This window comes from Aspergillus brasiliensis (genome assembly GCF_001889945.1).
Source record: "Aspergillus brasiliensis CBS 101740 unplaced genomic scaffold ASPBRscaffold_9, whole genome shotgun sequence".
NCBI classification, from domain to species: domain Eukaryota; kingdom Fungi; phylum Ascomycota; class Eurotiomycetes; order Eurotiales; family Aspergillaceae; genus Aspergillus; species Aspergillus brasiliensis.
The window spans coordinates 555,121-574,761 of record NW_027137450.1 but is presented as its reverse complement, the minus strand read 5'-3'; the positions used below and the strand labels follow the sequence as shown (position 1 = coordinate 574,761).

Sequence of the window (19,641 nt, the reverse complement as noted above, 5' to 3'; positions counted from 1 at the left end):
ACGTGACTGGATGATCGCTATTGTCTACGGAGTAGATACATTCCACAGCTGCTAATGGCTACGAGGCAGGATATTATATGGATTGACTCAAGACCATCTTTGAAGTACTTTGTTAAGCAGTAACATTTGTTCCGAACATTCAGCCATAAGCTCATTATCTATGCATGCCATTTCTAGCCTGATACTCGTGAGATAAAGTGAGGGCCCTGCTTTTAATCTGTCGTCGGCACCTCAACCGCCCGGTAGAGAAGAATAAGCGCAGAATGGGATTCACCTAGGAATGAAGGTTAGACATCCGTCCGCTATTCAGAATCAAGTAACAAAGGGTCCAGGGGACTTACCACCACCAGCAAGCGTCTCAATCTTCTCCCCTTCCACTTCGGTAACCTTCTCATCATTGAACCACCACCACTTGTCTTCGGTGCTTGCACCATCGCCGCTGGGCTGCTTTTTCACGTACGCGGTGTAATGTCCGCTGTCCGCACTTGCACCTTGGTGTGTGATCACTCCACGTAGTTCGTAGAGACCAGTCTTGTTCACACCGCTGTCTGTGGCAAGTCTCGGATCAATGAGCTCAGACAGTTCTTTCTTAGCCGCGAGAATCGAGGCGGCCTTCTCCGCTTCGTATTCTGCATCAGACTTGAATACATCGGTCATGGCTTCATCTCCGTCTTTCTCCGCAGCCTTAGATTCTCCCTTGCGCTCTTCAGTAGCTTTCTTCTTCTGCATTGGCTCCATGCTTGACCCGGCTTCAGCTTCTTTCTTTTCTTCCTCCTCTCTCCGGTGAGCGAGCTTCTGACGCTTGCGGGCACGCTCAACATCCACCTCTTCCTTCCGAATCTCACGGACCTTGTCTCTCACGGGAATGAGCTGTTTCTTGAGTTCGTCGGTGCAAAAATCGACTGCATCGAGCTCAGCGGGGAATGTAACCTTTCGCATGATCTTGGCCTTCTTCTGTGTTTCGCGCTTCCAGAAGAACCGAACGAAATGCACTGTCAGGTACTTGGGCAAGCGCGCAATGCGTGAACGCTTGGTATATACGGCATCGCGGTCGAGAGTAGAGGAGCGCTTTTCGATCTTCTCTTCAAGACCAGCCATGATACCGTCGTGCAAATGGTTGGTCTCTTTACCAATATGACAATCAAGCTTGTAGAAAACATCGGAGCTATGAGTAGCTTCTTCGCCCGCCTCTTTTGCGGCCTCCTCGTCGCATTCGGTGATGGACTCAAAGCCTCCAGCCATGTACTTGTCCACGAACGGAACTTCGGCGGCAGAGTCACCTTCACCCTCCTTCACGACCAGCTTGTTACGCAGCTGACTCACGATTTGCGACCAGGCCTCTTCTGCATCCTGTTGGGCATAGCCATGTCCATTGCGATCCCTTTGAGCAAACTGGGGGAAAGCATTTCGCAGCGCATTGAGAAACATAAGCGGCGGGAAACCTTCCTGCGTCTCCGACATTTGCTTGAAGAGGTCTCGGAGAGAGGACGTGAGATCCATGGAAGAACCCAATCCGCCAAGACCGAGACTGCTGAGGCCTGCAAGGCTAGAGCCTCCAGAAGAGCCTCCAGAAGGTCGGTACTTGAGCAGTGCATCCTGAAGTTCGGGAACGCTCCGCAGTGTCTGTAGCGTTGAGTTTAGGTAGCAGGTATTTCCAAGGTTCTGCAGACCTGCAGGAGTTGCACCCTCCGCTTTGGCAGCTTCAGCTTCCGTCATGTCTTCCAAAAACTTGACGACTTCCTTTGGTCTACCCAAGTCTCCAGCACCTTGACCGCCCGACGGAGTACCCATCATCATGAACGTTTGGCCGGGTTTGGCGTTGAGGGAGGACAATGGTGTATCATCTTTGAGCTGGCCTCCCTTGACTAGGATCTTCTGTCGCTCGGGTTCGACGCCAGTGAGAGAGAATAGCTGGTATTTGAGCGTTTCGCCGTTGAGGGATGGATCGAGCTCAACCTCGTAACGTTTGCCCTGGTGCTTTACAACAACTGCGTCATGGGATCAGCGGAGGAGAAAGAAGATAGCATGGGATGGAATATATAGCCATGCAGATACTTACCAGGTATAGAAGCCATTATGACTTGATTCAAGGGTCCTTTCTAGATACGATTGATGCCTCCGCTGAGGTCTAACGGTAGGATGCAGTTGCGTAAACAACGACTGCGTCAGTCATCGCCGGAGAAGAGCGTGGGGCAAACGGCGGCCGTACTACGGCAAACTACAGCAGCTCTTGTGCAAAAGCGCGCCCTCGAAGCTTCACCGCTTTGTTTCTGGAAGTGACTAGTAATAGCTCACCCCTCTCTCCCCACTAACTAGTTGGTTACTACCTGTAGTCGCTCGGCAGGGCTAGAGTTGGCAGAACCTGGTATTTTGTATGATAATCAGACCCGGGTAGGGACTGTATGCGATCATTCTATGAAACCAACCTAGTATACTTGGAGCACAATGAATATTAATTCCGAACATATAAACTATCTCTACATTGGCTGTGTAGAGGGACCTGGGCGCGTTACCTGATTCTGCCGGCAAAATACTGGAGCCCCGAAGCCATTTACCGGTTGGCCGCTATCGTCCGCCGTACTACAGGCTACATCGCTGCCGGGCGGCGGGACGTTGCTCCTGACGCAGCTATTCAGGTACTGAGGTGACGCCCGCTCTGGTAGTTTAGGCTTTGAAACTCATTGGGAGGCTTTGACACCTTAATCGCGATCCTCTGCTTGACAGTTGTGTCCTCATTACATTCTCTACAATTATCTTCTCTCTAAGCTCGTCGGCAACCTTCTCCCTCAGCACTCCGGGGCACCGCCTATACGTCACATCCCCATTATGGTGATTATCATGCCCAGGGGATCGAGTTACAGACCAAGCTAACGAATTCAGTCTCAATCATTGCGTCCGTACCTGTTGGCTGTTAGGTCTTCGCTAACGGCAGCACTCGCGATATCGAACTTCGCTTCTCAGACCTCCGAAAGACAGTACGTTGGCCCAATTCCCACCCCCTCATCCCCTTTAAGTCGGACGAGGCTAACTCAGGTATCCGGGTAGCAATGTCCCCGAAATTGAAGCAGCAACTTCTCCCGAACTACTCCTCAACCCCCTTACGATTTCCCGGAATGAAAACGAGAGGGTCCTTATCGAGCCCAGCGTCAACAGTGTCCGTGTCAGCATCCGAATCAAGCAGGCAGATGAGATCGAACATATCTTGGTCCACAAGTTCACTAGGTTCCTTACGCAGCGCGCGGAATCCTTCTTTATCCTACGGAGAAAGCCAGTGAAGGGATATGACATCTCATTCCTCATCACGAACTTCCATACAGAACAGATGCTGAAACACAAACTGGTGGACTTCATCATTCAATTGTATGTCTCTTTTGCTTTGTCCATATGTCATTCGTTCAATGAGAGGCTAACAACTTTTCGTCTAATAGTATGGAGGAAGTGGACAAGGAAATTTCGGAAATGAAGCTCTTCGTATGTCCCCATATGTCTTTGATTAATTGGAGGTTTCTAACCCACCTTTCTTGTAGTTGAACGCCCGTGCTCGTTTCGTTGCCGAGTCCTTCTTGACACCGGTAAGTCGCCCCGACTATTTTAGTTGAACCCAACTGATGGAATTACAGTTCGATTAGATCGCCCTACTCTCATGGTTGGCACATGTCCTTGATCTTTCCTTCCTCTCGGGAACAATTCTTGTACAGAAATTTGATGCTTGTTCCTTTCTGCAGTCGTCCATATTATATCTCGAAATCAAACTTGTAGCGACCAGTTCATCCTCTATAAGGTTAGCCAGGCTGCATGGTACTGAATGCTTTATATCGTGTTCAACTTACTTTGATCATGGCCACCGTAAGTCCCAGTGTAAATTACCTTCCTAAATCTCCCTGCTTGCTATGTCAGCACAGATGATCACATCCAGACTGGGGGAATTCATCTCCAAAGCTTCAACCGGGTCGACCCATTGTTTATTCTGGCACAGTGCATGGTGTATTCCAGGTTGCACGCCAACAAAGTAGTGAGGCCGGCAAATGCAAATGAGAGTGATAGCATGGGAAGCAAGTTACCTTGTTCTCGCTTTTCAACTCAGACAGTGAACGGAGGATCCGCATTTCCCTCGGCAGGAGACGGACCCCATGGCATCTTATCAGGGACATGTGTTTCTTCTATTAACCAGACCCGCCGAGCACATGGCTCTTCTGTTGTTGGCCTTCACTCTGTCGTTACGTCGCTGATGTTCATGGATGCTGCCCCTACTTGCACACTTTGAGGTCATCGGCTGAGATATGAGTAACACTTAAGGTGAGTAGCAGCCTTCACATACAAGTAATCCAGTGAATCTGGGGGGGTGTGGCAGCGCGTGTAGGGTAAGGATATAGTCCCTCCTCCCCACCAGGGATATCTTCTCAAACCATCTTCCATCTTCCTCTCACTGAACGTTGTTTACTTTACTTTCCTCTCCGCTCCAATATCTCGCTTTTACCTCACCCACTTCTTCTTCTTCCTTACCCTCGCATTCTCTATCCTATCTGCCATACAGCCTTGAATATGGCGTTTCCCAGACAAGACCACCCTTCGCACAAGCTCAATATGCCTCCTTTCGGTAGGATCCCCGTGACTCTCCCCAGACCTCAAGAGCCTCAGTACGATCCTGTCGCCTCCAGACGTGTGTATTACGACCCTTTCCTAGGTTACGCCCCAAACCCGTCTAATGATACCGTTTGTATTCCTTTCGCTACCAATCGCCTCACCCCGGTTCCTGTTCAACCTGGTCAGCTCCAACAGCCAGTAGCCTCTTCCACTCCCTTGAGTACTTTCAGCATCCCCGTGATGAATAAAGGCAATCATGAGCATGAGCCTGGACATCATGTGAGTGTTGCAAGCTATTCCAACCCCATTAGCAGAGCTGCTCCACCCAACGAGGTGCCATACGGGAGCTTGGTCCGCTTCATGGAACCCCCTACCTGGGGCGTCATCAAAATCGCGAACGTAAGTGACTGGCTGACTTGATTTTCGGGCAAGTCTACTAATGCTGGGCCAGATCCCTTATTCCATTACCAGACAGGAGATCTTCCAATTTGTTGGCAGACAGGCGCGACTTGTTCCAGGACACGCAGTTCATATCATCATGGAGCGTCCCACTGCTAAGACGATGGATTGCTTTGTGGAGTTTGCTTCAACTGCAGATGCCGAAGAGACGGCGGACCGAATCAACCGCATCTATGAGTGTGGGCGTGCGCCTCGACTCGGCAATAGGCACGTTGAAGTTGAGCTCAGCAACCAAGAGGAACTGCTTAAGGATCTGTTCCCACGTGCAAAGTGTATCAATTGGGAAAACGGCACGCCTAAAGTTGTGGAGAATACTGATAGATATTCCACTGGCTTTACTGGCTTTTTTACCAGTGAAGAAATCATTGGCGCCATTCGTCATGCTGAAATGCCTCAACGTGTAAGCCCTTCAGCTGGTCTTATCTGATAGTAGCGATGTCTGACAACTTTCGAGTCTCCCTTTGGTGCAAAGTGTCCACAGCGTACATACGAATCCACCATAAGCACGCTCTATAAGGTAGAGTTTGACTCAGATGAAAGTGGAATGATTCTGACAGGACATAGTTCCCTTGGTATGCAACCGACATGTACACCGTGCACGACCGTAATCAGCTATTCGAGTTGACAAACCGTCACATTCGTTCTTTGGTATCACGGATGGAAAAGTCCAAAACCGTTGGGCTTGACCAACGTTTGCTACGCGAGCTCCTCTATGCCGGCTTGAATTGTCCTGGATTCAATGAGCGCCAGAAGTATACACTTTGCATTCACGCCGGTGAGGACAGCAAAATTCTCAAGATGGGAGACATGAGCAAGTGGTTCCCCTTCGATACTTTGGTCTACCTGCCTGGCTTCGATTATGACACCTGCGCGGTAAGTATCTCTTTAGAACTTTACTAGTCTGTCATACTCTCTCTTCTTGGCGTGCTATCTAGCCAGGCAGTTTTCGCCCATGATTTCTTTCCACTGATAGCTGCAGCAGTTATACGCCAGTTTGATCGCAAAGGGTAAATACGAGGGCGCCTGTCGCGAGTTCCCGAACAATTTTCCTGCAGACAATACCACTCTCGTATCTCCCTTCGGTCGGATTTGGTTTGAGTGGCCAACCGATGTTGCTAAGAGGACTTATTGGACTGACGCTGTTAGCCGCGAAACAAACGTGCTCAACTGCCTTCTCCAGAGCGGTTCCCTGGGAACAATTCACAGACCACTTTCAATGGCCAGCACCTCAAGCAATGTTTCCCCCACCTCTCCAATCACCGACAAGAGTGTGCCCCGAAACGAGAATGCGTCCCGAGTCAGCGTCTTGCAGGCCTCATCGCGCCGTGCCAGCGAATGCTGGAACAGCGGCAGCGCTCTTCTGGACACCGAAGGCGTTTGGGGTCAAAAGCTGCTCTTCAGTCCACCAAACAGGTTCCGAACTCCTAATCACCGCATCACCCATTCGTCGCCCAACTGTCTTAAAGATATGAAGCAGTGATGTCCACAGTGGTAGAAGAAGTAGGAATACTGGGGATATGCTGTCTTGAGCCTTTTCTGAAGAGGTACTACTGTCTTTCCTAGATTGCCTTCTGGAACAGAGTTCAGGATCTGCGGATGTTAGCTGTCTCTTCATATCTTGGTGTTGTGACCTTGAACTACAAAAGGATCTGTCATGTATTGATGAGGATGAAGACACGATCATGACTAACGAAGTACTTTGATTTACACAAATGGTTGGTTTAGCGATTCGTGCGATGTGACTTGGAATCATTACCGGCTTGCATTTTCCATCTGGACCATTTGATGCTCTCTTTGCTCCGCTAATTGCCTTTGCAGTTGATGTTTCTATTTGAAAAAACTCCACATACGACCAGATGTAGACGAAAGTCGTTCTACAATCGTGAGACTGAAATTGATCTCTTTCTTCTTGTTTCTTTGCAATATGTTTCCGAACTCAGTCCTGTTTATTTCATTTAAATAGCCAATAAAAACCCAGAAACGAGGGCTCTCATTGCCCCAGACTTGCTCCAGACAGATCCAGATCCACATCCACTTCTTTCTTCTGATTCTGCGCAAGCTGCTTCCTCAGCAATCCTTCTGCCCTCATCCTCTCCCTTCGCTTCTCTGGATCCTCCCATCCAGGAGGCTTGGCTTTTCCCTTCGCTTTTGTGCCATGATGACCGTGATCCGCCGAACAAAGACCTAACAAGTTCGCGCGAAACCTCTCCTTACGTTCAGAGTTCACCGCGAATCTCTCATTCGAGATAGCAACTAGCATCTCGAGAAACTCTTCCGTGACCAGACTGCGGATAATGGGTTCTCCATTGTCATCGTCATCCCCATCATCTGTTTCTTCGCAATACCCGATGACAGACTCCAAAGAGAGACCGGCAGAGCGCACAGCGACAATGGGGCTTGGGCCTTCAACATCATTTGCCTCTAGGCAACGTAAACTCTGCAGCCCGCTCTCACGAAAGCCGGAGGTTGAAGCGGCAGATAGTACGGGGTGGGCATGGTGTAGTGTGGCTGTCATGATGTGGAGGATCTGTTGGAAGATTTTGTCAGTATGTGAGGGTTGGTGAACAAGTCCCACATAGCTTACAGGGGCAACAACGGGTAGAGGGTAGCATGGTCAATAACTACAAACACGGGCACGCTGTAACATGACAGGAACACAATGTAGCAAAAGTATCCACAGAACGCAAGCATAGCCTCATGGGAAAGGAACAAAAGAGGGGAAAGGAAAGGAAAACCTACCATAGGCTCAAAAGAGAAGCGCACGAGACGCGGGGCCTGACCATCCTTGTTCAGCCCGGGAGGCCTGCCATCCCCAGGGATCATCCCAAACAACTCATGCAGTGGCTGGCGCTCTTGCTCTTTTTCTCGCTCCTTTCCATATTCTTGCAAGGGCTCATGAGACACATATAACCACTTTCCTGCTCCTTTGCCCCCGGAAGGTACGAACTGCCTCTGCTGTTGTTGCTGCTCGTCTGACACTGCTTGCTGTTGCTGCTGCTTCTTCTTTCGCCCCTCCAGGAATACACTGATCCTTCCCGCGCAGCTGCTAGTGGTCACCAAACCTGGCAGGGCATTTATATCGTTGATGAGGATACGAATTCCTTCATCCACAGAACCTTTCGGCGACAGATCAGTATACTCTGCGTCCGGGATGGACAGGTCTGCGAGAATCTTGCGCTTGCGAGATTCGAAGACCTCTGGGATCATGGTCTTCAAGGAGGCCTCCATGGATAGGTATGCTGTGCTTCCGTTCACTATTGGGACTTTTGCTTTTCTGTGACTCCTTCAAACAGAGGCAGGCAACGAGCGTTGGGGATAAGCTACTATAGGCAGACTAGAGATCAAGGGCCGCTAGAGGGGTAGTTTCCTTTCTTCACTCCCCACTATCTCTTACCCTCCGAATGACGAAGAGGAAGGCTGATAATTAAGTGGATTGATAGGAAGTCCTAGTCCTAACGCCTCCCTTCGAATCAGGACTACACCAAAAGTATATGTCCTTGTTGGCTGGTTGATTGATACTGCCTTGTCGATTTTGTGGACCTGCAAATCCTTTTGAGCCTGACGTCGACTTCCCGAGAGAACGCACTAAGTTTAGCGGTGCGGGAAGCAAAGAAAGTCACCCGCGTTTTTCCCACGCGAAAAGCGCCCCAGAAGTTACCAGCCTTCTGGTCTCAGTTCCCGGTCCCTTTGTCGAACCGCCTGAAAGTCAATCTGTCGCTAGCTACGGAATACCCCCGGACCCGGACCAGGGTCAAAGAATGGGTCTAATAGCGTCCGAACAACTCATGATTGTCATTGAATCCCTCAATTTTCTCATTCATCTCATCTTGAATCAAGGTGTACCTTAGTAGCTAATGTTACCTACCGGTAAATCTTTCCGCGCCACAACCTAAGAAAATTGTACGAATCACCAAACCAAACCGCGCGCAAGTTCTGGCCATGCCTCGTTGATCGTCTCGGGCCGTTCCCGCTTCGGCAGCAGCTCCAGTGTCGGCGCCGAAAAAAGGCGCGCGTCTGCCAGAATGCCCGAACTCTTCAGAAAGGGTTCGAAGGAACAAAAGTACGATGACACCACCCTTCAAAGAGCTACCAAAATACCGCAATAAGAAGCAAATATCTTCAGCCAAGAACCACCGGGAAACGGAAGCCCGAGCCTTTGCAGGCTTGTGCACCGAACTCCGCTAGCCACAACAACCCAGACACGTCATTCCCCGCATCCTCCAGTGGAAGTGCAAAAGTATCGAGCGCAGCGACTCCAGAACACAAGCGCTGAGAGTTCGAAACCCCAAGAGTGCTCTGATAAGAAGCAGAGAATGAGCCAGGAGGAAGAAGAGCCAGTATGCCTCGTAAAAGTATCAGAGACGGGAAAACTGGAGTCATCGAAGCTGACACAGCCACATCCATCTCCACCGTAAGCTCTTTGCTTATGGTAGAACAGTCTCGCAACCTGCTGAGCCCCTGGCAAGGGGATATTCATCGACAAGCCTAGAGTGACAAGTCCAGAAGCAGTGGCCTCCCAGGACAATACCTTCCCTGCGATGCGGTTTCTATGATCTTTTGCAAGCACTCGCCGAGACCAGAGGGTGTGATTTAAAGGTATCATCAAACCTAACGTGTGCGGATGAAGTCGTTACAACTTCAGACTGAGGCTGATTTTGGGCTAATTGCAGGGCAAAAGCGGGCTACCACGCATATATTCAAGAATATGTCTGAGATGCTCACTGATATGCTCTTTGAAAGGCAGCTTGAGTCGAAAGTTACCTGTCAGAGACATTGTGAGTGAAGGTGGACGGCAGTTGCTCAAGGAAATTGACTGCAGGAGAAAGCCATTATCGATACGTCTTGCTCTGAACACTTCGCATACGCAGAGACATGAGATTCAGCATGGATCGCACACCGGACGATGTATGATACCATGTGTATTTCTAACGATATCACTTCGAGTTTCTGTGCAGTGATGCTATTCAAGGCTAGTGGAGCTAATCATGATCTGGGTAGATACGATTCCATATCCTGCACTATGCTGAGATTGGTGTCAGCTGAGCCCCTTGTCAGGTTCTCCACACGTGAAGGGGATTTCTCCTACTTACTACGCTTTATTCCACCCTGAAAGAACTGTTTTTTTCGGACTTAGCAAAGACGGAAGTACGCGCATATGCCACGGTCGCAGCCACTCTCAACCCATGCGCCTTCTTCGAGTCGTCTAGCAACCAGGAAGATACTCTTTTCTAACCGCAACATCCAAGACCACTTGATCCATCGATATGAGCTTCCTTCCTTGCTGTTTCCTCGTTTCCCGATATGCTGTATTTCAAAATCGGCGCTATCCTTCGAGGGACGTTGGTGAAGTGTTTGGCTGCAACCGTGGTGTCCTCTGATTAGTGGCCTTGTAAGAAACAAGTACGGCTGATAGGAGATCGCTGGGGTTAGAGCCCGATAATAAGAGGCATGAGGCTGATAAGCTTAATCTTCGAGACGAATTCGGCTTGACTTGAACGACCTAAAAGCGATCTTAAGGGTGAAAATTTTACGTCGCTAGAACTTCTTGGAACACCGAATGATGTCAGTCGCGAGGCCTTCTGCAAACACAATGAGCAAGCCGCACTCAGGAGAAGGTCCAGGATATGTGGGACTCCCTCGCATCTCCGTCTCTCGACCTGTCTAACGGATGTTGAATGGCCATGACAGTGATCGCAATCTGCCCTTTCTGCACTTCTTTTCCAGTCCACCGCGCTCACCGGAGGCTTGTACTTGAGGCGGTCCCTGGCGACACCTAGGGAGGTTGGTGGTCCATCAGTGCTATTTGCAAATACGTCTCATCTGATTGGGGAGCATGGACATCAATATTATTCCAGGTATATATCATCATCTCCGAGAGGTCGAACAGGAGCAGCCATTGATAATGAGAGATGGAAATTTGGTGCCAGATGGTGAACTCATCCCATGGAAGAATGTTCGCCAGCTCTGACGGCCAGCATTAGGGAGACGACCTCAGCGTCACAAACTGCCGAGGAAAAGGTCAGAGCTACCTTGACAAAAATCGCCGCATCTAGGTTTGATGGCCCCTGGCCCCATGGAAGGGAAAACGCCATGAAGGGGATGCATTTCACGACCTCCGGGCTGCCTGCGATGGCAGGTCTGCCGTGTGTTCTGGGTTGGAGGTGTAAGCGCAGCCGCGAACGGGACCCTCCGACTGGGCCTACCCGAACCGTGTCTGCGCTCCGGCTTTACACCCTGGGGCCACGCTGAGTGTGGATTGACTCTTGCACTTGCTCTGGCTGTGTCCGGCTAAGAGCGTCTGTGGACCACTAGATTCAATCCTTCCGACGTCCCAAAGTGCTGTCCAGTTCTTGGTTCTTGACGCGGAAATTGCTGCGCCGTCCCACCAAGTGCTATGGTCTCGAAGAGTTTTCTGCACCGTCTCTTTTGATTCCATGGTTCAGCATCTGCCGCCGTCCCGGCGGGTCTCCGCTTCGTCCAATTACGACACTGACAGAGCTTCTTGTCTGCCTAGGGCTACCAATTCGATAATGAGAATATCCAGCTGCTCCGTCTTCGTTGTTTCACCATCGACGCGTCTCTCGCAGATGAGGAGAGGAGAGTTTGGTACCAATATGCACAAGAGAGGATGACAGCTCTGACTGGGATCATGGAACCCTTCGTAAGCCATACCACCTATTGTTCTCCTCGCAAATAGCCTTTACCTTCCCCCCCGCCTGCCCGCGCCTGCGTCTATTGGATTTTAGTTGCCGTATCAATCATTACAAGGCCCTTTCCATTGTGCCCCTTGCCCCTCCTCTCTTTCCCTTTCCCTTCCTAGTCTCCCAGCGGTGTGCCTTCGGGCGCAATGTTACCCACCCCTCAACCAGTTGTACTCAACGGATGGTCAAGTGCCGCGACAAAAGCCTTTGTCGTGTTGTGGGAACCTCGTAACTGACCTCAAGAAATATCATCCGACAGGTCACGTACTCCAATAGCATCGTCGTGTCTGATCCGGTGCAGGAAGAAAACAGCTCAGCCTCCGAACGGATGGGATGAGTGACTCATAGCTGGGGATCATATATCCTGATAAGGAACTCCACGACCGTCGATACTGGTCGGTCTCGTGCGTAGAATTTTGGGGTTCGTATGTGAGTAATGTCGTGTCTCATTGCCATGGCCATCTCCACTCATGTTGATTCTCCTTCACTTTCCCTGTGGAGGGCAATATCCTTCCCGTTACGGACGGCTGCTTGGTGTACCTTTGGTTTGCAGTCTCTCTGGCTCGAGACCGGGTCCATAAGGATCAGGATGCTACCACATCTGCTTCCCTTTGGCCGGTTCTTCTGTAAAATCGGTACGACATTCGTTCCTTACTGCGCTAAGGACCTGGCATACTCCAACACCTAGTCCCGGGATTCCCTTACCGCCAGTTCTCATCCCCCAATGATGATGGCCGTCGTGCCAATGACCCCCCTCCAGGACTGCGTGGGACTTTTGAGATTCAGGCCTTCAGGATGATACTACTGACGTGCATGTTATGGCCTGCTGTCCGCGCGCCGCAGCCGGGCCGTCGGACGTGCCGTTAGCTCCACGACGTTGGCCATCTATCAGCAGCAGCAGGTTATCCACTTCTGCACGAGTGCGAATTCGTCCATGACTTGACTCTCACAGGCCATGATTCCCCCTCGTCCCATCAAAGCAAACATCCGCACACTGCATCAGTGCCCAAATGGCTAACGCACAATTCCTTGTTTCACTCCATCGTCTTGTAAGACCTGAGTGGGGAGGGGGATTTGTACAGCCCCTCTCCCCAGGTTGTCATTTCCCCGGTCTAGCCAAATGCTACGTCGGAAGCATATCCTTTTCAGGCCGGACCGCTGTAAGCCTGGAGGAACACAGAAGGGAAGAAAAGAGGAAATGGGGATGTGTGTGTGTGTGCCGCACCAGAATAGATGGAGCAACAACCCACCCCGACAGGGAGACCTCCGAATCAGCACTTGCAATTCCATAGCGCCCTGCGAAGTCCTTCTTCCGGGCTCTACAGAGTTGTCCTGCCTGCAAGCCATGAAACCTTGTACTTGTCGACGATCGGCCATGATTCGACCCATCGTCCACACTACTGGCGGGGCATTCCGCTCAATAGGCGCGCATTCCATCGTTTTCCCAGTGCCCATCGCTTCGCCCAACTTCCCTTTCTGGCCTCGATAGGCGATCATCGCTCTTTCTTCCCCCCAATGGAGCTCAATCGCCTTCGTCTTGATTCGTCCCCCTTTCTCATCCCCCATCTTCGCTACCGTAAGAGCCGGACTCCCCTTGAGAAGCGGTGACAAAATCCGTCGTGGAGGAAGCGCGCAGGATGGAAAAGAGACGCGGAAACTGAGCCTTCATTGTGTACGCCGTGGGGCCCATCTAGATTATGCGCGATATCCGTGCTCAAAACTCTCTTTGTATGGCCGATATCTTCGTTCGGCTACGCTTAGCACTGGATCCGAGATATCTCTCGATATGCTTAAGTGTGTATTTGCTCTAATTGCCTGTGGAGCCTCTATCTTCCCCTCTCCCCTCTTCATTTCTCCAATGGAGACTAGAGATTATCATCTCTTTCGGTATTACCGTGATGCGCACCACCCCCTCTCCCTTCTGCTTCTCTTCGGGCACATTGGTAGGTGTACTGGTCTAGGTTACTAAGTCCCACCCCCCTCTTCCTCTGCCTGCCTAACTGGCATAAGAGGAGAGGAGAAGGAAAGAAACTGAATAATACAACTGAAGACAAGGTAACAGAAACAACTCAATAATGATCATAATAATATTAAAATACTCGAAAATTCGAGTACGCGGAAATAACTACTAAACGTCATACCCGTTTCGGTAATTGGAGCCAAACAAAGAGTTGATGGCGCAACTCAATAATACGGGCACAATCGAGCTGAAGAGTGAATACCACCACTACCAGACTTCGACTGGCAGTTCTCTCTCTTTCTCTCTGGGTCCCGACGCGGAACTTGTTTCCTGAACGCAATATAGTAGTAGGTCCTTCTAGGCTGGCTGGCTGGCTGGCTGGTTGGTTGTGTACCGTTACTATACCCTTTTTTTTTTGGCCTTTCCAATGACTGGGAGAGGAAACACGGCAGAAAATATATAATTTAAAGGTTGATGAGAGTGATCAGTAGGTCAAAGGGACCATGTTATTAACAAAGAGCGAATATACTTCGTACTTTGTTTCCCTTCAGGTCGTGTAGCGAGCTTGACGGCCTAGACGCGTGTTTGCTTTTTCCAAGATTTACATCCTAATCTAGATAGCGCGCTGCTGGTGTGTCGCTGGCTCCTATTCATACGACGTGAACTTGGGTCTGCATCGATGCACTCCCACCCCCCTTCAGAATGGAAGACTAGCGAAGAAGATGGTGGAAACAAGGAGTACCGCCTGCCATTGTTCCACCCTTGCATACAACTGGCCGAGGGCAGAGTGCACACTCCTACTGTGATCATGGTTGGTTAGATGCGGCTGATGGCCGCGCCCGGAGATTAAGTTACTGGGAGCAAAAATCAGTAATGTGATGTGTCGTCGGGTGCTTTGCGGTAGATCCTTGGTCGCTGGTTACGAGAGCCCACCACGGGAGTGCTCTACCCAAGGTATCTTCCCAGCAGATCCGGCAAGCAGGACTATGGTGGAGGACGAGCTATTCTAGCACCAGCTGGAAATCAAAAATGCCTAGATGTTCAGGTTACCCTCCGTCACTGTTTATATCCAGCTAGCAACGCGTTGGGACACTGAAATTGACCTAGGCTAGTATGAAGGAGAAATTGCCCGCGTCGCCCGTGGCTGTGAGCAATAGAGACTGAAGGTGTATGTAGGGGAACCTGATCGTTTATTTCCTGCGAGCGGGGATCTCGAGGGTTGTGTGGCCTGTGTGCATCTGCTTCTTTTTGCCACCCTGACGGCTTAGGGCCCAGAGGGTAGAGAAAGGCGCGTTAGCGAGTCGAGTGGTTACAAGCCATCCCTACCAGATCAGGCATCGGTCACCAAACTCTTCTTCCCGAGCCTAACCTTCCATTCCATCGTCACGCGACGAGACGCCTGGATGGGGAGTGCAAATGTACCACCCAGAGCCCTCGTACAGGCTGTCACACCTGGATTTCGGAGCTCTTTATCACAAGATGTTCTCATGTGCAGGGGGTCAGATGCGCGATTCGAACCGACCCGAACCGAAACAATCCACAGGTGAGATAGGGAGGCTAAAAGGAAGGTTCTGGTGCAAGTTCATGGCACTGAAGCCCGAACCTCTCTCCATGGAACGAGGGTTCCGGCCGGAGGTCAGGGCAGGGTAGCCTGGCAGGGCCATCTGGAGTTTGTTTGTCTGCTCGTTTCGCCACGTCATAATGTGAGGGAAGATCGCTCGCACTTGCCCGCACACACTTTCTACCCGAGCGAGCACAGACAAACCGGGAGGTGAACCAAAATTTCTAACCCCCTTCGCCCTTAGAGCCAAGCCACTGAACCACCACCCCAGGCCAGTAGCTCTGTCATCCCGCCATGAATGCATTACCGACTATTTCCGATATCCACGCCAGTCCAAAGCGGGCGAGGGTGTTGCGATGGGTTGACCCAGGGCGCCCGCTAATAGGCCCCCATTGTTATCACGTGACCGTAGCCGTATGCGGGCTGATCGATGATCCCAGCTAGCATGGCGAGCTTCCCGTCTTGCTCTTCCCGTTGCCGGCGGTAAACTAATACTGTTCAGGCCCCAACGATGATTAGTTCCCAAGTGGAAGGATTCCAGACCGCCCTTGCTACCGACCAAACGCGACTCTCCGGCCTGGCCAATTGCCAGAGAGCTCCGTGCTTTGCCATCGAGACTTGGAGATCAGCGAAGTACGTACCTTGCTCACCTACGTTGGAGTAGTACCTTGGTTCCTAGTACCTCCTGCAGTAGTACCTCACAGGCACTGGGTACCATTTTCCAGCAATCTCCATGTTGCCGCCCACGGTGGACAAACATCCAAAGCATCATCAATGATGATGACGCATGATGACTGGACGCCCCAAGTTGGGCCGCGGAAGTACCACTTCCTCGAACCCCTGCGCCCAAAGCTCACCAGCCACCATAGAACCATGGCTTAGCTGGCGGCCAAGCAAGAAGAATTGGCATTGGTCACAGTGGAGCAGGATCCTGGAGATATCGGAGACAACGACGACCAGGAAAAAAGCCCACCACGCAGGTGATGGTGGGTTCTGGCGGCAACGGAAAGACGCGGACGCCAATGCACGGGGCCGCTGAGGGTCGAAAAAAACGTGGCAAGGGAGACTAATGGACGAAGGAGAGGAAAGGGCAACGCACCAAATAGGGAACGTAATGAGCTAATGAGGAAAGGAAATTAGGGCGCGCCCCCAATTGCGACCGTCGTAACGCCGCATTGTTACCGGTTATAGTATTACCGTGTTTCCGGCCGCCGGTTTGGTTTCGATTTCTGTTTTAGTTTCCGTTCCCGCTTGTATGATACCACAGCAAAAGATACCACCACCCTCAGGCCTCCCAGCCAAAAGCCATCTCCATTTATTTTGGCCCTTAGGAGGAAGCAATATTATGTGTGCTGTGTGGGCAAAAAGTGAGGCTGGCTGGCTGGCTGGGCCGGACTGGGCTGGGCTCTGACGGTTCAACATGTGGAACAGCAAACGGGAAAGCGGAAGTTTCTGACTTGTTGCAGCATCCTTAATCTCTACTTGCACGATATGAGCGAGCTGCATGGAGCTTGTGCGGTGTGCTGATGTGGGAGCACCTCACCTGGGTTTCCTTCTGCCATTCGGGTGTGTGCGAGACGAGAACTTTTCTCTATACTGTTCAGAAAGTAGTAATGACTCACATTTCTCGCTGTAGGTAGAGAGCGAGAAACCGAACGCATGAGAGCTTGCAAGTTATGGATAGTGACGGAGATGAAGGGCGACGGAGTGTGGATCTAGAAGGTGAAGGAGAAGGGGGAGAAGGTGAACAAAGAGAGGAGGGAGTTGAGGGACTGGAAGGTGCCAGGGGGCCATTGAGGCTGGAGGGTGTTGCAATCCATTCATTTGGCCCGACCAAGCAGCGCATTGACAAAGATGATTGACTTTTCTGAGACAGTTTGCTGACATTAATTACCTTCTCATCCCCAGGAGTAACCATCATATGTGGTGGACTCCGGATGAGGAAAGAGGATGACTTGGACAGCATGGTCCTCTCACTCTCACACACACTCAAGAGAGACACACAACAACACACACACACACACACACTTTCTCTCTCTCACGCTACACTTCCTGCATAAGATCGGCGGGAGTCGGGGCGGCCCGTCGTGGACATGACCAGGAGAATGACTAGCAGAGCGACGATGATAGGAGGGCCGGTTGCCCAACGCCCTGACACAAGCGCCTCTGCATCCGGGTCACAGCACCAATCCTCGGCTCCGTTTGCGACCGTGCTATTCCGACAATCTTGTTCTGCTGACGCCCCGTCCTGGTCGGATTGAGAATTATTGTGCGCTCGAGTGTCAAAATCATCTTTTATTATTATTATTATTCCTTTTGTCCCTTTCGACTGAATGTAGACTCCTGTTTAATTATTGATTGAAACACTTCTCGTATCGTCATATGTCCGAGTCAAAGGAGGGTGTCCTCTCAATGAAAGAAAGAGAAAGAAAAAGAGAAAAAAGAAAAAGGCTAAGTCGGCAAGTTTACGGTACTGAAATGAATTAAAGGTTCACTATGAGAGTGATGACGACCACAAAGGGAAAGAACTGAAATACAACTAACAGAGAAAAGAATTGCCTACGACAAAAATCTTGTCAAAGGGAATCTTGTTATTTCAGCGCTCCCCCAAAGCGGAAGTTACTGCTGTCACACGATACCGTCGACTGATGTCATGCTGCTGCTTCCTTCGTCTACGTTAACGACTACTGCACCCAATCCCCGACCTCCTACGCAGGAGATAATCAGTCAATGATGGATTCAACGTATTATGGAGGGTGGGAACACAAAGGGGTTCGCACTTGGCCGTGCTATCTCAGTGTGATTAGGTTGCAGATGCTTGGACAAGTTGCGGATGAGAGCGGTGATGACTCTGCCTCCACAGCGAATGATAATTGCCAGCCACGTCTTTCTAACTTCCACTAAGCACCTACCCATGAAAGACTAGAGACTAGCTCCCTTGCCGTTCCCATGTGCCCAGTGGGTGCATCCGTGTCTGCCTGTCTGTCAGATTCACCGGTTTGGAATCTCCTTCCCCTCAAAGAAAAGAACCATTTCGGCCATTGCGACATAAGAAAACCAGGATCTTGGCTGGCCCCATTTTCATAACTCCATTGAATCTTGGATATGTCACCAGACCCCGCACAAACACACGCGCGTACACACTCAATCCCAGGCTCCGGGACACGGGTGCTATCTCTCCGAGAAAAACGTTGTGGCTACTAGGACTAGTTATCCCGTACCACACCCCCAATACATACCCATGGCCGTTTCCCGCTCGACAGAAATCGAACCGGGTGGCGCTAATGCAAGTTATTTTCAAGCGCTACCGATCGGGCCATGGTCATGCCCGTCTGGCGCGGTCCCAAGGCTGTAGCACTGGGAAACTTAGAACTCCCCACTATTGTGTCTCTCACGGCCCTTCCCTTCATCAACTAACTGATGCTAGGGGGGGGGGGGGGGGCGCCGCTCGCTCATACTAAGTATCTAAGCGCTTTTTTGGTCAAGGATGGCCTTGGTCTTACGCATCTTACACATCATACGTGCAACCTTGTCCAGAGGCACACTACGCTGATGGTGAGTGAGTGTCAGCCTGATTTGTCAAAGCACGAAGGACGCACACACAAGCATTTTGCAACCTCTTTTCTGGCTCTCTAAATCAAAATTATCGATCATCGTTGTACTCGACACCGCCACAATACCCACCGAATAAGATGCCTGAAGCGGCAGATGGGAAAGCGCGGACCGAGCCTATCATGTCGGTGCAACCTTATAGGTTTGGCCTCAGCTTGTCAGTGTGCAGGAGTGCGGACTTACTACTAATCAGGTCTTTCTCATCTGTTTTCAGCTCAAATCCGTGTCATACCCACTTGTGACCGCTGGAGCCGCACCACTGTTACCAGCCTTCGGATACAGTGTCTGTAATCATGCATAAGTGGAAGCGCCCTGCTTGCCACTAATAAATCGTTCAGACGTGACGGTAATCCCGGTAACCAGGCTCACCGCCTAATGGATCCCCCTCCCATTCCGCCCGTGTTATAGTGACCTCCACACGTTTCCACAGGACGGAGGGGGGTTGGGGTGGGCTCGCACTTTGAGAGTTGAGACAAGAGAATGAGAAGAGTTGAGCCCACTCTAGACTATCTCTGAAGCGCGAGGACACTTTCCATCGCCACTTTAATTATCTGTTGCTCCATCATCCCATGTGGCCGGGACCTTCGATTGCCCTTCGTATGAGCTCCAGTAGAAGGTCTGATCCATGGAAAGGACACAGCTGGTGGCCCCGCCGGCCCAATGAAACGCGAGAAAAGCCCTACTCCGTATCGCAGCGCGCAATTTGAGCCCCGGTACACATGCCGCTCACCGCACGGTAACTCAAGGTATTGTCGCCGGAACCG

General features: G+C 50.9%; 5 protein-coding genes across 5 annotated transcripts; 3 read left to right on the top strand and 2 right to left on the bottom strand.

Annotated features, from left to right (window-relative positions):
* Window positions 1-60: 60 nt before the first annotated feature.
* ASPBRDRAFT_45288 (ubiquitin-specific protease UBP6) lies at window positions 61-2,179 on the bottom strand. The gene is made up of 3 exons (XM_067625364.1): window positions 2,060-2,179; window positions 342-1,988; window positions 61-274 (listed from the first exon to the last, which is right to left on the bottom strand). Exons 1-3 carry the CDS (start codon window positions 2,073-2,075, stop codon window positions 213-215), a joined length of 1,725 nt encoding a protein of 574 aa, XP_067477204.1. The 5' UTR covers window positions 2,076-2,179; the 3' UTR covers window positions 61-212.
* A 423-nt stretch (window positions 2,180-2,602) lies between these two features.
* ASPBRDRAFT_45286 (actin-related protein 2/3 complex subunit 4 family protein) lies at window positions 2,603-3,674 on the top strand. The gene is made up of 6 exons (XM_067625362.1): window positions 2,603-2,829; window positions 2,881-2,975; window positions 3,046-3,360; window positions 3,429-3,471; window positions 3,528-3,572; window positions 3,621-3,674. Exons 1-6 carry the CDS (start codon window positions 2,827-2,829, stop codon window positions 3,627-3,629), a joined length of 510 nt encoding a protein of 169 aa, XP_067477203.1. The 5' UTR covers window positions 2,603-2,826; the 3' UTR covers window positions 3,630-3,674.
* A 729-nt stretch (window positions 3,675-4,403) lies between these two features.
* Window positions 4,404-6,560, top strand: ASPBRDRAFT_647026 (uncharacterized protein). Its single transcript, XM_067628487.1, has 5 exons — window positions 4,404-4,983; window positions 5,036-5,443; window positions 5,498-5,560; window positions 5,608-5,916; window positions 6,026-6,560. The coding sequence occupies exons 1-5, from the start codon at window positions 4,543-4,545 to the stop codon at window positions 6,521-6,523; spliced, it is 1,719 nt and encodes a 572-aa protein (XP_067477202.1). The 5' UTR covers window positions 4,404-4,542; the 3' UTR covers window positions 6,524-6,560.
* A 245-nt stretch (window positions 6,561-6,805) lies between these two features.
* Window positions 6,806-8,376, bottom strand: ASPBRDRAFT_45283 (tRNA wybutosine-synthesizing 3 family protein). The gene is made up of 3 exons (XM_067625360.1): window positions 8,337-8,376; window positions 7,783-8,277; window positions 6,806-7,570 (listed from the first exon to the last, which is right to left on the bottom strand). The coding sequence occupies exons 2-3, from the start codon at window positions 8,269-8,271 to the stop codon at window positions 7,034-7,036; spliced, it is 1,026 nt and encodes a 341-aa protein (XP_067477201.1). The 5' UTR covers window positions 8,272-8,277; window positions 8,337-8,376; the 3' UTR covers window positions 6,806-7,033.
* Window positions 8,377-15,459: 7,083 nt separating this feature from the next.
* ASPBRDRAFT_647108 (uncharacterized protein) lies at window positions 15,460-16,334 on the top strand. Its single transcript, XM_067628489.1, has 2 exons — window positions 15,460-15,636; window positions 15,807-16,334. Exons 1-2 carry the CDS (start codon window positions 15,564-15,566, stop codon window positions 16,145-16,147), a joined length of 414 nt encoding a protein of 137 aa, XP_067477200.1. The 5' UTR covers window positions 15,460-15,563; the 3' UTR covers window positions 16,148-16,334.
* Window positions 16,335-19,641: the final 3,307 nt, after the last annotated feature.